The sequence below is a fragment of the Chlamydotis macqueenii genome, chromosome 29 (genome assembly GCF_036417535.1).
Source record: "Chlamydotis macqueenii isolate bChlMac1 chromosome 29, bChlMac1.mat, whole genome shotgun sequence".
Lineage (NCBI taxonomy): Eukaryota > Metazoa > Chordata > Aves > Otidiformes > Otididae > Chlamydotis > Chlamydotis macqueenii.
In genome coordinates this window covers 1,112,813-1,128,730 of record NC_141584.1, presented here as the reverse complement: position 1 = coordinate 1,128,730, position 15,918 = coordinate 1,112,813, and the positions used below count along the sequence as shown (strand labels likewise).

Here is a 15,918-nt window from a genome sequence, read left to right as displayed (position 1 = left end):
CTTAATATCGTGATTGATGAGCGCGAAAATAGACTTTTGCAGCGATCTGGAATAATCAGGAGGTTCTGGGCGTTAATTCGGGGGAGCGCAGCCCCCCGGGAGCGCAGCCGGAGGGGGGCAGCGGGGGAGCCCAGCCCGCTCCGGAGCAGTTTTTTCTCCCCCGGATGAATTAATAAAGCAATTAGCGCCGGACAAGGCGGCCGCACGCTCGGGCTCGGCCACGCCATCGCGGCCGCTGTTGGGTTTGGCTGCCGAGGCCGCGCGCACCCGACGCCGGTATACCACCGGGCTCCGGCCGAGGGGGCTCCGGCGAGGGGGCTCGCGGCCACGGCAGCCGCCGTCCCCCCCTTCCCGGCACGGCCGGTGACTCATCCCGGAGCAGCCGGCCGTGAGCGGAATGGCAACGGCCGCCTCGCCGCCTTCTCTCCCTCGCCCCATTAATTTTCCCCCAAGATGCCGCACGGGAGAAGAATAAACACCCTGAGCCGGGGGGGGGGAAGCAGCGAGGGCGGGGGGAACGGGACCCGAAACGTCCCCGGCCGGGCAGGAGGAGGGAAACTGAGGCACGGGGCCGGCCAGGGTGGCCGCCACGAGCCGCAGCAGCTGTAATCCAAGCTGTAAATCCCGCCGGCGGCTCCGGCCCCTCGTGTGACCCCTCAAGGTCCCCGGCACCCCCAGAGCCTCCCGAACCCCCGTGGGGGTGATTCCTGCTGGAGACACGGAGCCGGGCACCCACCCTGGGGTGCTGGGGCAGAGCTGGCCCCAAATATTCCCTGGGTGCCCCCCAGCCACGAGCCGGACGCAGCTATCGGGGGACAAAGCGGTTTAATGAAGCGCTGACGGCTGGGGACAGGACGGGGACGGCTGGGGACACCGCGGTGGCACCCAGCGGTCGAGGGAGGACGCGGGGGTCCCGGCGCAGGGGGGCTGAGGGGAGGGGGCGCGGCGGGGCCCCCTCAGTGCGAGGGGACCCTGCTGAGCAGGTTTTCGCGGCACACCTCGCGGTAGGCGTTGCGCAGCAGGACGTAGGGGAAGCAGGTCTCCAGCATGTCCACCGTCAGGAAGGACGACTCCGCCACGATCTGGGAGAGGGGGCACGCGGCCTCAGCAGCCCCCCCCCACACCCCCAGCCTCAGTTTCCCCCCTCCCAAGAGAGGGGGGCCGGCCCCCAGCCCCTCCTGGGCAGCGGTGGGTGCTCCCACCCCAGACGGCTCCCTCCTGCCCCAGCTCCAAATGGAAATATTTGCATTTAAATTGCTTTGCAGCCAGGGCCAGCGCTCCCGGAATACCAATCCCCCCAGCTCGGCCAGTCCAGCCTCTCCGGGGGGGGCGTCGGAACCGGATTCGGTCCCCCCAGTCCCAACTGGAGCTGGGCCAGCGCTGAGCACCCGGCGCCGGCTGCGGGCTGCGGACTGGAGGAGCCCGGGCAGAGCTGGGTGCTGGGAGACACGGAGCTGCGATGTGCCCACCCGGGGCACCCCACAGCCCACCCGGGGCACCCCACAGCCCACCCAGCAGCGCTCCGGACCCCCGCCGTCACTCACCAGCTGCATGAGCAGGGAGATGGAGTCGCGGTTCCGGGCACGCAGCTTGTCGGTCTCCTGGCCCAGCTGCAGGAGGCTGACGGAGGCCAGCTGAGGGACGGGAGGGACCAGATCCCGGTCACCACGGGGGACGGCGCCCACCCCGAGACGGTGCCCACCCCCGGCCCGGCGCAGCTGTGGCCCCCGGCCGCTCTCACCAGCAGGAACTCCTTGAGGTGGGTCTCGATGTTCTTGTTGTGCACGGTGAAGAGCGCGGCCGACACGTGGATGATGGCCTTGGCCAGGCAGTGGATGTTGTTGTTGTAGCCTGGGGACACCGAGGGGTTGGGGACAGCGCGGGGTGCCCACCCGCCCGGGCTGGAGCTACGCAGCGCCAGCCCTGCCAGTCCCGGGGTCCCGCCGTCCCCACCCACCCTCGGCTGCGGTTACGGGGCACCGATGAGCTCACGGCGTGACGCTGGGGAACCGTGGGGTCAGGGGGACGGGGACGCAGCGGGACTGGGGACGCGGGGACAAAGCTGCCGGGGTGGCGGCCGAGCCTCACCGTCCGTCTCGGTGTTGTAGACGGACGCCGGGTCGGAGGCCAGCAGCGGCAGGGACACGGCCACGAAGACCAGGAGCAGGCAGGCCACCTTGTAGTCCTCCTCCGGGGACGAGCCGTCTGCCAGGGAGGGAGGTGACACTGCATGGGGGTCCAAGAGGGGACCCCGGGGGTCCCAGGGAGGGGAGGGGAGGTGAGAGGGGCTGGGGGTCCCTGGCAGGGTCACAGATCTCAGGGACAGCCCCCCACGGCCCCGGCAGACCCCCCGGTACCCGTCTTGCTGCCAGCGAGGACGTTCACCAGCGCGGGGTCGACCTCGCAGGGGATGCCCGCGGCCGAGGCCAGCTCGAAGATGCTCAGGGTGACCTGGGGGGACGGGGACGCGCAGGCTCAGGGCTGGGGACGCGGGGTGCAGCCGGGCGCGGGGGGACGGCGCGACGCCGCACGGTGCCACGCGGCGCCCGCGCAACGCGGCGGGTACAGGACGGCAGCCACCAGCCCTGCCTGGAGGTGCCACCCTGTCCCTGCCCCTGTCCCCTTCGTGCCCACCGTGATGTCGGTGTCAGGGGTGACGACGTCCGTCAGACACTCGATGGGGCCCATCAGGAAGGGGCAGTGGTGGGAGAAGACCTGCAGGGAGAAGGTGGACGCTCACGGGGCTCCTGCTGACCCCCGCCCCGGGCTGTGGGGCCTCTGGGTGGGGGTCCCACGGGGTGGGCAGGGGGCACCCACCTCCCGCAGGCCCTGCTGCGCCATGGCGCGGAAGCTCAGGATCTCCCCGATGATGGTCATGCGCTTCAGGAGGTTTTCGGCCGCTGCGGGACGAGAGGGGTCGGTGGGGACACGCGTGTGCGTGCGCACGTATGTGGGTGCCAGCCCCACGCTCCCCCTCCGTGCCCCCCAGCCCCCCCCAGACTCACAGGTCAGGCGGGGCAGCAGAGCCGCCATCTGCTCGGGCTTGCAGGAGCTGGAGCGCAGCTGGACCAGCGTGTCCATGTTCTCGTTGACCAGCTTCTGCAGGGGGACGCGGGGCTCGCGGCGCTGGGGACACGGCCAGCCCGCAGCCGGCCGGGGAGGGACGGGGGCGTCCCGGCCCCCAGGCCCCGGTCCGAGCCCCCAGCCCCACCTTCAGCTCGGTGACCTGGGAGCCCACGTGCCACATGAGGTTGTCGCTCAGGAACTTCATCCCGTACGGCCCGATGAGCTCGGCCAGCGCCCGCATCTCTGCGGGGCGGGGGACAGGAACGGGGACGTCAGCGGGGTCAGGGGGGCGACGATCCGCCCTCCCCACGGCGGCCCCGTGTCCCTCACCCGAGACGTCGGAGAATTCGGCGGCGCTGAAGGAGGGCTCGCCCTCCCGGGGCACCGTGGTGAAAGCCTGCAGAGCGGGGGCCAGGACGATGGCCCCCGTGCTGGCCTGGCGCAGCAGGGCCTCCAGGTACCTGCGGACACCGAGCTGCTGCCACCGCCACCCAGGCCACCGCAGGGGCCACCGCCCAGGTGCCGGTCCCGGCGTGGAACCTACCAGTTGGTGTAGATGGTGGTGAGCGTCTGCTCGCCGGCGGCGCTGCGCGGCTGCGTCTGCTGCAGGAGGACGCCGCGGATGACGCGGCCGGTGTCCAAGCCCACGAACTGCCCCAGCGACTGGATGAAGGTCACGTAGGCGTTCAGCCCCGCCAGCACCTCTGAGGGCCGGGCCACCTCCTGCGTGGCCTGGCTGTAGCCCGCCATGGCCACGATGGCTCTGCGGGGACAGGAGGGGGGTGTCCGGAGAGCCGCGGCCGAGCGGCCCCTCCCCGACAGCACCCGCAGCCCGCCCTCGCCGCGTCCCCGGCGCGGTCCCTACTTGGCGAAGCGCGTCTCCAGGTGGCTGCTGAGGTACTCGGCCGGCGTCACCGTGTGCTCGAAGACGGTGAAGTTGGGCACGTGGTTGAGGCTCAGGGACAGCTCGGCCAGCGTCAGGTGCAGCTTGTCCATGCTGCCGGGGGGGGTGAGAGGCGCCATCAGCCACACCGCGGCCCCACGAGGACAACCCCACCCTCACGTCGTGCCCCCACGTCACACTGTGCCCACCACGCTAACCCCCTGGCCAGCCCCGGGTGGCTCTCACTTGGTGGTCAGGGTCCGGTCCTTCCTCTGGCTCTCAGCTCCCGGCTTGTCCCGCTCAGGCTCCCCCTTCTTGGCCGGCTGCTTCAGCGTCTTCTTGCTGCGGGCTTTGCTGACGGTGGAGGCGCAGTGCTTGGGCAGCAGCTGCCGGATGCGGGCAGCGGGTCACCGCGGGGCCACGGCACCGAGGACGGCCCAAACGGGGCCTCCAGGACCAGAGGCCCCCTGGTTGAACTAGGGGGACACTCTGCCAGGTCATCCCCTCCACGGCCTCTGCTGTCCCAAGGCTCTGGAGAAGGTGGAGGCCAAGGAGGCCGCAGAGGTCCAAGGGGACAAAGAGGCCGCAGAGACCCCGGGGGCCGTGGATACCGCAAAGGCCACGGAGCCTTGTGGAAGCCACAAAGGCCATGGAGACCCTGAAGACTACAGAGATCCTGGAGACCACAGAGACCCCAAGGGCCACAGAGATTCTGAAGGTGATGGAGACCTGAAGGTCATTGAGACCTCAAAGGCCCTGGAGACCCCAAAGGCCACGGAGATCCTGAAAGTCACGGAGACCCCGAAGGCCACGGAGACCTCGGAGGCCCTGGAAACGCGGCCCTCACCTGCTCGCTGAGGTTGTGCTGCTCGGCGCAGGCATCCATGACGCAGATGCTGGCCTGCCGGGCCACCTCCTCCAGGAACTTGTTGCACAGCCCCAGCGCTACGGCCTTCAGGTGGGGATACTGCGCGGGGGGAAAGCCACGGCAGCGTCACAGCACGCGGCACGCGGGCCACGGCCACGTCTGCGGCGTGCCACCAGCTTCCCTGAGGCCGCGGGGCTGCCGTCGTCCCCCAGGCAGCCGCAGTGCCCCCGTGTCCCCCCCGCGCCCCGCAGCAGGACCCACCTCCTCGGGGCACATGGGGTGGACGCAGCGGGAGAAGTGGCCGCAGAGCAGAGGGAAGGCGATGCTGTAGCGCAGCATCGAGGGCTCCTCCATCGTCACCGCAAACATCTTCTCCACGGAGCGAGGGTAGAAACTGCGGGGTGGGGGCAGAGGGGCAGAAAAGGGGGCGGAGAGGGCAGGAGAGAGGGGAAGGAGAGCGCATTTGTCTTTCTGGACACGCTGTTCCTGTGCCACACGTGTGTTGTCCCCGTCCCTGTGTTCACACGCATCACCGAACCTTGCCCAGCCTCCCCCTACGGGCGATGTGTCCCCCACAGCCACCCCTGTCCCTTCACACCCCCGGCACGCGTGGGTCGCTTTCAACCCGCGCGCTAGGGCGTGGGACGCGGCTCGAAAACCCCCAGCCAGGGTGGTCTCCCCGCGGCTGAGGGGAAACCGAGGCGGAGCCAGCAGCCGCACGCACCACAGGTCGGAGAGGTCGGAGGCCTCGGCCAGCAGCTCGTCCAGGGAGTCCAGCAGTTTGGTGTGGAAGACGATGAGGTTCATGGCGCGACCCACGTCAGGGTTGGAGCCCAGCGGCAGCGAGGCCTTGGCCACGCTGGTGTAGGCCTGGGGGCGACAACGGGCTCAGGCGCACGGCGGGGCAGGGGAAGAGGACGGGGACAAGGACCGGGGTGGGGACAATGACAGGGAAGAGGACGGGGAGAGAGGAAGGGGATTGGGATGGGGACAGGGACAAGGAGAGGGACAGGGACAGCACCTGCAGCCGGAACCAGTCCAGGCGGAGCGGGGTGAAATCAAACTGCTCCTTGTCATCGACTGCGGGGAAACGGAAACGTGAGACGGGCTGCGGGGACGGGGCTGGGGGGAGCATCAGCGTGCGGGTGCTGATCTGGGGGTGCCAGCCCGGTGGGTGCCAGTCGGAAACCCCCAGGAGCTGCCGGTGCCCAGTCCGGGACAGCTGCAGGGCTCCTGGGGCAGGGGGACGTCGGTCCCCAGGCAGCGCCAGGGACACGCCGGGGCGACGCGGGGCGACGCGGTCCGTACCTTCTTTGACAGAGAGAGCCGAGAGGGAGCTGACGAAGGACGACAGGATGATGGACTCCTCCTCGGGGCACACGGAGAGGTTCTGCAGGGCGGGGACGGGACAGGGTAAGGGACAGCCGGGACAGGGCACACAGGGGACAGGGAGAGCCCAACCGGGGGACCCCGATCAGCCCCTGCCAGCGCCCCGCGGTACCTGGATGACGTCGCTGAGCACCAGGGCGTCGAAGCGGGCCAGGTACTGGACGTGGTAGCGCTGCAGCACCCCGACCTGCCGGCGCACCAGGCTCCGCAGCTGCTCCATGAGAAACAGCAGCTCGGCGACGTGGCTGCCGCCAGGGCCAGCGGTCAGAGCCGGGGTTGGCCCCGTGCCCCCCGGACCTCCCCGTGCCAGCCGTGCCCTGCCCGCGGCTGGGGGTGCCCCCCTGCCACCGTCCCTACCTGTCAGCGAAGTCTTCGGGCGTCTTGGTCTTGGTGACGTGCTCGGCGTGCCGCGCCAGCCAGCTCACCTCGTCCCGGCAGAAGGAGAGCGCCATGAAGACGAAGAGGGCCTGGGCGGAGCGGGGATTAGAGGGGACCGGGCGCGAGGTGCCGCCACCGGGCACGGCCACCCGCGCGGTGCCCACGGCCCTGGCGCTGCCACCGCGCCGCACCAGGCTGGCACCCCCACGCAGAGCCCACCCGCAGCCATTTCACACCCCCAGGCACAGGCAGAGCCCCGGAACCCAGCCCCCCGCACCCAAACCCTGCACCCGGGCACCCCCTGCACCCCAAATCCCGCTCCCCCCCCTGCTCACCTTGGGTCCCAGCAGCCCGGGCTGATCCTCCAGCAGTGCTGCCAGCTCCCGCACAGCCCCGCGCAGGTACGCCCGCCGGCCCCGGTGCAGGGACCCGCTGCGGGGGGGTCGGGGTGGGGGTCAAGGTGGGGGTCAGGGCCAGGGCCACCCAACCAGCCCCCCCTCTCACCCAATGGAGACATCACATACATCATGGGGCAAAGGCAGGGGCTGTGGCACGAGGCCAGCGTGGACCTGACCGGGGCACCCCAGCCCCTCCCCAGGGTGCTGGCACCCCCAGGAGCCCCTGGGACTCCCACAGCTCCCTGGGATTCATGGGATTCCTGGGATCCTCTGATCTTTTGGGACACTCTGGGGCCTCCCAGGACCCCTGGGACCCCCACAGCTCCCTGGGATCCATGGGATTCCAGGGATCCTCCAATTTTTTGGGACACCTTGGGGCCTCCCAGCTCCCCAGGACCGCCGGGACACCCCCAGACCTGTTGTCCCCGCTCCACGTTGAGCCCCCAACCTGTGAGCCACGGCGTGTTCCTTGCACTCCTTGAGATCAGCCACCCGCTTCCCGTACCTGGGAGAGAGTCACGGCCGCGTGGCGCCAGGCACAGCACCCAGGAGAGCCCCCGGCACCCCGGAGAGCCCCCGGCACCCCAGAGAGCTCCCGACACAGCCCCCAGCCCCTGACACCCAGCACGATCCCCTGGCACCCAACATAACCTCCTGGCACCCAGCGCAGCCCCTGGCACCCCGCAGAGGTGCTGGCAGAGCCCCCCAGTCCCCGGCACCCGCGGCGGCATCCCGCCGGCACCCTCCACGGCCCCGGCGCTGGCCCGGCCGTTACCCCTTGAGGCCGCCGAGCAGCTCCTCGGTGACCTTGTGGACCTGGAGGGCCTCGTCGCGGAGCAGGGTGACGTAGAGCGAGCCCTGCAGCGCCAGCCGCCACAGCTCCAGGCACTGCGAGGAGGAGCCCAGCGCCGCCGGGCACACCAGGAACCCCACTGCGGGCACGGCGTCAGGCGGGCACAGGGACTGCCAGCGCCGCAGCGGGCGCGGGGACAGCCCCAAACGGGAGCCAAGGCACCCGCGTGGCGCTGGGGACCCTTGCGCCACGCGTGGGGCCGGGGACGCGCGGGCGTCGCGAGGACTCACTGAGGATCCAGCGCTCCATCACCTCCAGCGACAGGTACTCGCAGGCCATCTGGGGACACAAGTGTCACCGTGTCACCGTCCTCAGCCCTCCTGAGGCCTCCCCCCCGGCAGCCGCCCGGGTCCCCGCGGCGCGGCGGCACTCACGGCGTCGGAGCTGGCGGGGCTGAGCATGGTGCCGGCGGCGCTGAGCAGGCTGAGGAGCTGGTCGCTGCGCCACTGCTCAGCTCCCTGGTTCCTCCGGGCGAAGAGGAAATGCAGGGACAGGAGGGCGCTGGTGACAGCCTGGGGGACATCAGGGGGACATCAGGGGGGTCGTGGCACGGTTTGGGGCAGGACGTGGCGGCGGGGAGCCCCATCCCACCTTGGTGTGCGGCCCAAATTCCTCCGTCAGCTTCTTGAGGGGGTGGTCGTACTCCAGCACCATCTGTCCCAGGCGGGCGAAGCTGGGGTCGCTGCAGGGACGGTGGCAGAGGGGTTGGGGACAGTCCCCAGGGCCAGTGCCGGCGCGGCCGGCCGCGGTGGGGCCGGCCGACCCACCTGGTGCCGTGGCTCATCTCGTGGGCGCAGTGGTACATGCCGATGAGCAGGCGGCGGTCCTCGGTGCGGGCCAGCAGCAGGACGAGGGACACGTAGGTGACAACCAGGTCCAGGTAGCTCTTGGTGAAGTCGTAGTTGATGTGCTGGGGAGGGGACGGGCGTCAGCGCGTAGGCGCGGCCGCGGCGCCCCCAAATTCCCCCCCGCCTCCGCAACCGCCCCCCACGCCCCGCTCACGATGTCGAAGAAGCACTGGTTGGCGTCGATGGTGTTCAGCAGCTCGTAGACGTGGTCCTGGCAGGGAGGGGACAGGGGCCTCGTCACTGCTGTCCCCTGGGGTCTGAAATGCCAGCGCCGGCCCCCAGACCCCCCCCCTCTGCCGCCGCCGCGCGCCCCGGCTCACCCTGAACTCCAGGACGTCCAGGAAGGAGTGGTAGAAGGGTGCCAGCGCCTGGGCGATGTCCCCCCTGTCCTTGTGCACCGGCCCCAGGTGTTGCTGCAAAGGGACGGGTGGGGACACCCGGGGTGGGGTGACACGGGTGGGGGGGACACCCGGGGAGGGGTGACACGGGGCAGGGGGTGGCAGGATGACCCGGGGAGGGGCACGGAGGTAGTGGTGACATAAGGTGGGGCGACACGGACCACGGTGACACGAGGGGGACAGCGCAGGGTGGGGACGGGGATGGGGTGACACGGGGCTTGGGGGACAGAGGGGACAGCCAGGTAGGGCTGGCACGGGGTGGGGGGGGGGGGACAGTGGCTTGGGGGACAGAGGGGACACCCCCGTCCCTCACCGTGCTGCTCCGCACGTCCAGGTGAGGAAACTTCTTGTTGATGAACTTGACGGAGGGCTCCATGGCCTTGTCGCCGAAGAAGCGTGGCCGCGTCTTGGGGTCGGAGCAGGTCTGTGGAGCCCCCCCCCCGGTGTCAGACCCCCCCCCAAAACCCCACCCTGGGCTCCCACCCCCCCACCACACCCCCCTGCCCCAGCCATCCCACCAACCCCTGTTTCTTCACGACCGTCGTTCCGGCTCTTCCCCGTTGGATGGGGTGGGGTATCCCGGTGTCCGTACCCCAACCCTTCCCCCCCCCCCCGCAGGGGTCCCACCCCCCCGCCCCCAGCCCGCCCCCACCTTCTTAATGTTGTAGATGCGGACGAGGACGCCCCGTCCCCGCTCGTTGAGGATCGTCAGCTTCTCAGCGAACTTGTTTTGGTAGACGGAGGGCAGCGACATGGCGGCGACGCGCTGGGAGCCGGGATGGGGGGGGGGGAGCCACCCCGCCGTCCCCCACGTCCCCCAGTTGGCCCCAACACCCAACTTCCCCTTCTGGGGCTTCCTGGACTGGGCCCCGAGCCGGGGCCACCGCCACGTGACACCGCCGCCACCGCCCCGTGACACCGCCGGGGCCTGGCGCCACGGCTGCGCGCCGCCACAGCCACGCACGTCCGTCGGTGGCCGCGGCCCGGTGACACCGGTGACACCGGTGACACCGTCACAGCCGGTGACGGCAGCCGGGCCCGTATAACGCCGTGCCAGGGCCTATAACGCGGTGCAGGGCCCTATAGCAGCACCCAGGGCCCATATAAGACCATCTAGGCCCATATAGCACCACCGGGGCACATATACCATGCCCTAGGCCCATATAGCACTGCTCAGAGCCTATAGAACACTGCCCAGACCCATAGAGCATGGCCCAGGGCTCATATAGCACAGCCCAGGGTTCATATAGCATAGCCCAGGGTTCATATAGCACGGCCCAGGGCTCATATAACATGACCCGGGCTCATATAGCACAGCCCAGGCCCATATAGCACGGTCCAGGGCTCATATAGCATGGCCCAGGGTTCATATAGCATGACCCAGGGTTCATATAGCACAGCCCAGGCCCATATAGCACGGCCCAGGGCTCATATAACATGGCCCAGGGTTCATATAGCACGGCCCAGGGTTCATATAGCACGGCCCAGGGCTCATATAACATGGCCCAGGGTTCATATAGCACTGCCCAGGGTTCATATAGCATGGCCCAGGGTTCATATAGCACGGCCCAGGGCTCATATAGCACGGCCCAGGGTTCATATAGCATGGCCCAGGGTTCATATAGCACTGCCCAGGGTTCATATAGCACGGCCCAGGGTTCATATAGCATGGCCCAGGGTTCATATAGCACTGCCCAGGGTTCATATAGCACCAGCCAGGGCTCATATAACATCCCCTGGGCCCATATAGCACTGCTTGGGTTCATATAACATTGTCTGAGCTGACATGGCACCACTCAAGGCCCACATAGCACAGCCTGGGGCCCATATAGCACGGCCCAGGGTTCATATAGCACGGCCCAGGGTTCATATAGCATGGCCCAGGGCCCATATAGCATGTCCTGGGGCCCATATACTATAGCCTGGGCCCCTCTAACACCACCCAGAGATCCTACAGCATGGACTGCAGCCCATATAGCGTTGCCTGGGCCCCTATAACACTGTTTAGGGCTCCTATAGCACCGCCCAGGGCCCATATAGCACAGCCCAGGGCCCATATAGCACTGCCTGGGGCTCATATAGCATTGCCTGAGTTCGTGTACCATCGTTTGGGCCCCTATAACACCGCCCAGGGCCCATATAGCCCAGCCCGGGGCCCCTATAGCACTGCCTGGGCCCTTATAACATCGCCTGGGTCCCTATAGCACTGCCCAAAGCTCCTATAGCACAGCCTGGGATACATATAACATCTCCTGGGCTCTGTAGCATCGCCCAGGGTTCCTATAGCCCGGCCCTGGGCCCATATAGCACCTTCTAGGGCCCTTATAGCACCGCCTGGGCCCCTATAGCACCGCCCAGGGCTCCTACAGCCCGGTCCAGGGCCCCTATAGCCCGGTCCGGGGCCCATATACCATTGTCTGGGCCCCTATAGCACTGCCCGGGGCCCCTATAGCACAGCCTGGGATACATATAACATCGCCTGGGGCCCATATACCATCACCTGGGCTCTATAGCACCGCCTGGGCCCCTATAGCACCTTCTAGGGCCCCTATAGCACCGCCTGGGCCCCTATAGCCCGGTCCAGGGCCCCTATAGCACCGCCTGGGCCCCTATAGCACCGCCCGGGGCCCCTATAGCACAGCCTGGGATACATATAACACCGCCTGGGGCCCATATACCATCACCTGGGCTCTATAGCACCGCCTGGGCCCCTATAGCACCTTCTAGGGCCCCTATAGCACCACCCAGGGCCCCTATACCATCGCCTGGGCCCCTATAGCACTGCCTGGGCCCCTATAGCACCTTCTAGGGCCCCTATAGCACCGCCCAGGGCCCCTATAGCACAGCCTGGGATACATATAACGCCGCCTGGTCCCCCATGGCATCACCCAGGGTTCCTACAGCCTAGTCCGGGGCCCCTATAGCCCGATCCGGGGCCCCTATGCTATAGCCCGGGCCCCTATAGCCCGGCCTGGCCCCCACAGCCCGGCCCGGGCCCACGCACCCGCCCCGCGGCCGCCCCGCGGTGGCCGCCCGGCCCCGTTGCCGTGGCGACGCGGCGGCGGCGGCGCGCGGGGCCCGTTGGGTAGGCCGTTGCACCGAGAGGGCCCGGGGGCTCGGACCGGGGCTTGGGCTTCGCCATGGACCCCGAGGCGCTCGTCCAGTGTCCCTACGACACGAACCACCGGATCCGGGTGTCCCGGCTGCCCTACCACCTCGTCAAGTGCCAGCAGGTGAGCGGGGGCCGGGGCCGGGGCCTGCTGGGGGCCGGGGTTGCGGCCTACGAGGGGCCTGGGCCTGCTGGGGGCCGGGGCTGGGGCCCACAGGGGCATGGGGCCTGCTGGGGGCCTGGGCCTGCTGGAATCTGAGGTTGGGGCCCACAGGGGGCCCAAGGTTGAGCCCTACGAGGGGCCTGGGCCTGGGCCTGCTGAGGGCCGGGGCCTACAGGGACCCCGGGCCTGCTGGGGGCCAGGGCCTGCTGGGGGCCGGGGCTGGGGCCTACAGGGGCCTGGGGCCTGGTGGAGGCTGAGGTTGGGGCCCACAGGGGTCCAAGGCTGAGCCCTACGAGGGGCCTGGGCCTGCTGGGGGCCGGGGCTGGGGCCTACACGGGCCTGGGGCAGAGGCTCCCCCCAAACCAGGGCCTCTCGCCTCTCCTCGCCCCCCCCCCAGAACAACCCGCAGGTGGCCCGCACGCTGGCCGCCTGCCCCTTCAACGCCAGGCACAGGGTGCCCCAGGCTAAGCTGCGGATCCACGTCGCCTCCTGCCCCGACAGGCGCCAGTCCGACCTCCCCCACGGTACGGCGTGGCCCCCCCCCCGCGCCCCACCGCCCCGGCAGCCGCGCTCCCCCGTACCCCCCCGCCCTCCAACCGTCCCCTCTGTCCCCGCAGAGATCGACGTGTCCCTCGGCAGCGGGGTGAAGGAACCGGAGGTCCACCCGGCCCGGCAGGACCCCCCGTGCCAGGAGGACTGGGAGGCGGGTGAGTGTCCCCAGGGCGGCGGGCAGGGCTCCCCCCCGCCTCGCCGCGTCACCCCGAAGCTGCCACCTCCCCGTTTTGTCCGCTTTTTGCAGAGCTGGAGGAGCTGGAGGACCCCCCTCCGTTCGTCCTCAACGTCACGACGAACGACCTGCTCCTCCCCTGCGACGGGTAAGAGCCGGCAAGCGCCGGGGCGTCCCCTCCCTGGGTGCCCGCCTTTGGGTGTCCCCCTCCGCGGCGCTGCCCGCGCCGACACCCCCGCTCCTTTCTCGCCCCCCAGCTCTGCGCCGGCGGCACCCGAAAGCCGAACCCGAGGCGGGGGAGCGGCAGGACGGCCTGCGGCGGGCACGGAGCGGCGGGCGCGGGAGGGGACGCGGACGGCGGCGGCGGCGGTGGCGGGACCGGGGCGGTGCCCTTCTGCCCCCCAAAACCGGGGGGGCAGCGCCGGGGGGGGGCAGCGCGGCTGCGGGGGGGGTTTGTACGCCGAGGTTTTAAACGCACGTTGCAAATAATCTGCCTGTCGCTGTGAGCGGTGTCCCGGCGCCGGGGGGCACCCGGGGGGACCCTGGGGGGGTGGGGACTGGAGCCTGGGGGGGCCCAGGGGACCGTGTGACCCGGGGGGGGGGCGCCCTGGGGGTGGGGACCCCCGCGGCGAGCTCCCGGCTGCCTCGCTGCGCTCCGAGGGGGCTCCGGCTCCGGCGCGCGGAGGGATGTGGCCCCCCTGGGCCTGTCTGTGTTCCCTACCCCCCTCACCTGTCCCAGTCACCCTCCCAGTGTGTCCCAGTACCCCCCCAGTTTACCCTTCTCACCCCCCAGTGTGTCCCCGTACCCCCCAGTCTGTCCCCGTCACCCCTAGGCTCACCCACGTCCTCGTACCACCCCGCCGTGTCCCTGGATCCCCCCAGTGTCACCCTGTAACCCCCCCCACCGCACCCCCGGACCCCCAGTGCCCCCCAGTGCCCCCCAGTCGCGTGTGTGTCCATCCCCCCCCCCCCCCAAACTGGAGCCCTGGCGAGGACGGAGCGGAAGAGGACACAGCCCGGCGCGCCCGCTGTGACCCAACTGGCTCGAGGTGACCCCAAACCCCCCTGTCCTGCCGCGTGGGGGGCTGCTGCGCCCCCCCAGGGCACCAGAACCCCACCCCCCCGCCCCATCTCCCACCAAAGCGGGTGCTGCCCAGATTTTGGCCTGGGGGGGGGCTGGTTTAGCGCCTCTTGCGCAAGGCTTTGTCCCGGGACGCTGGGTTCCCCGCCCGGGGAGTCGGGGGGGGCGCCCGGGGAAGCCTCATTCCCCCCCCCGCCCCGTGCATTCCTCCCAAAAATGTGTCACGCCGTCCCCCCGACCCCCCCTCCCCAATTCCTTCTCCCCTTCCCCTTCCAGCGGGACGTTCCCGGGGTCCCGCGGAGCCCCCGCCGCGCCGGGAGCCCAGGAGAGCCCGGAGGAGCCGCCGGATTCGGGGCGGTACGTGTGGAAACGGGAACGCGTGCGTCACGAGCGTGTCACGAGCGTGTCACACGTGTGTCACACGTGCGTCGCGCCGCCTTCCTCGCCTCCCCGCCCTCCGCGGGGCCGAGTTTGGGGGGAAAACCCGCTTTTTTTTTGGTTTTTTTTTTTTTTTTTTTGGTCAAAATCTCTGTTCCGCAGCGGTTCGCGGCGAGGTCGGGCATCCGTCTTTTCCCCGGCCGCGGCACGGTCGCGCTGAGGCGGGGTCGCGCTGAGCCCCCCCCCCCGGTTTTTCCCCCCCCCAAGGGCCGGGCGGAGGAGGAGAGATGTGCCGTTGCGATGAATCCCGGCGCCGCTGCCGGAGCCGCGGCTGCGGGGCGGTTTTTCCTGCGCCGAACGGTTCCCGGCGGCGGCCAGCTGGCTCGGCCCGGCCGGATTCGCCTCTCCTCCCTCCGGCGCCGAGGCCGAACGCGAGGCGTCCCGCGCCGCCCGCTCCCTCCTCGGCCTTTGCCCTGCCAAGCCCAAACCTCCGCCCCAGCCCGCCGTTTTATCCGCCCCCCCCCCACCCCGGGGGCGTGTTTGAACCCCATTTATGGAATTTTGGGGGGGGTTATCCCCCCCCCCACAACGGCTCCCTGCGGAGGACCGGGCCGCGCTCCCGCACGGGTTTATCTCCCCAAAAAAAAACGCTTTCCCCGCTCGTCCTGCCCCGGCCGCGAATCTCATCCCCCCCCCTCGCCGGCTTCCCCTCCTCGCGGAGCGGAAACCTTTCCCCTCCTCGCATCCCGATCCCTTCCCGCTCCGGAAGGTTTAGCGGAATTTTTCCAGCCTCGCTGCCCGACGCCTCTCCCCGCCCGTGGCTCGCGGAGCGGTTTCACGTGCGCTTCCAGCCGGGAGATTTTTCCTCGCAGGGTGGATCCGGGTGGATCCGGGTGGATCCGGCTTCTCTCCGTCCCCGCGCCGGATGGGAAAACCCGGGCGTTTTCCCGCTTTTTCCCACCCCGTTTGCCGCTGTTTTTCCCTCCTCGCCGGGGCCGTTCCCCTCCGCGGGGGCGCGGGGGAAGGAGAGCCGGGCGGCTTTTTCGGCGACGGCGCGGATCCGCGTCGCCTTCGCGCTCCGGGGGCGGCAGCTCCGTGCTCCCCCCCCTCCCCGTCCCGCCGCGTCGCCCGGCTCCTCCGGTTTTAGGGAGAATTCGGCCCTTTTTGGGCCTCACCCCGCGTTGCTTCCGCGGCTTCTCCCTCTTCGCTCCTCGCGGGACGAAACATCCCCGCGCGCGCCCGCCTTCGCGCGGCTCCCCGGGGGCGCCTGCCGGGACCCCCCAGCCCCCCGCCGCCGCGCAGGGGTGACCGGCGCCGCGCGGAGATTCCCGGGACGAAATTCCCCGCCTCGTTCCCCGGCTGCGATTCAGCATCCGAGA

General features: G+C 69.9%; 2 protein-coding genes across 3 annotated transcripts in view; one reads left to right on the top strand and one right to left on the bottom strand.

The window, feature by feature from the left end:
- Nucleotides 1–808: 808 nt before the first annotated feature.
- On the bottom strand, nt 809–10,484 carry NCKAP1L (NCK associated protein 1 like). 2 transcript variants are annotated; one of them, XM_086768856.1, is made up of 32 exons: nt 10,397–10,483; nt 9,734–10,271; nt 9,395–9,505; nt 9,004–9,096; nt 8,838–8,894; nt 8,603–8,745; nt 8,427–8,517; nt 8,210–8,347; nt 8,066–8,114; nt 7,758–7,914; nt 7,431–7,487; nt 6,920–7,016; nt 6,564–6,673; nt 6,319–6,451; nt 6,126–6,207; nt 5,839–5,897; nt 5,542–5,687; nt 5,079–5,211; nt 4,797–4,916; nt 4,196–4,335; nt 3,932–4,063; nt 3,611–3,829; nt 3,397–3,527; nt 3,212–3,309; nt 3,006–3,099; nt 2,818–2,900; nt 2,635–2,715; nt 2,358–2,451; nt 2,089–2,205; nt 1,742–1,851; nt 1,545–1,634; nt 809–1,082 (listed from the first exon to the last, which is right to left on the bottom strand). In XM_086768856.1, exons 2-32 carry the CDS (start codon nt 9,833–9,835, stop codon nt 957–959), a joined length of 3,393 nt encoding a protein of 1,130 aa, XP_086624982.1. In that variant the 5' UTR covers nt 9,836–10,271; nt 10,397–10,483; the 3' UTR covers nt 809–956. The 2 variants fall into 2 exon arrangements, with proteins under 2 accessions (XP_086624982.1, XP_086624983.1); XM_086768857.1 differs by lacking the exon at nt 8,838–8,894 and having other exon boundaries at nt 10,397–10,484.
- A 1,625-nt stretch (nt 10,485–12,109) lies between these two features.
- Nucleotides 12,110–15,918, top strand: part of GTSF1 (gametocyte specific factor 1) — a 13,917-nt gene continuing 10,108 nt past the window's right edge. The window contains exons 1-7 of the mRNA XM_086768652.1: nt 12,110–12,314; nt 12,751–12,877; nt 12,971–13,060; nt 13,153–13,228; nt 13,338–13,558; nt 13,914–13,971; nt 14,438–14,518. Coding sequence (XP_086624778.1) covers nt 12,222–12,314; nt 12,751–12,877; nt 12,971–13,060; nt 13,153–13,228; nt 13,338–13,558; nt 13,914–13,971; nt 14,438–14,518 — 746 coding nt within the window. The 5' untranslated portion in view covers nt 12,110–12,221. The remainder of the gene's footprint in view (nt 12,315–12,750; nt 12,878–12,970; nt 13,061–13,152; nt 13,229–13,337; nt 13,559–13,913; nt 13,972–14,437; nt 14,519–15,918) is intronic.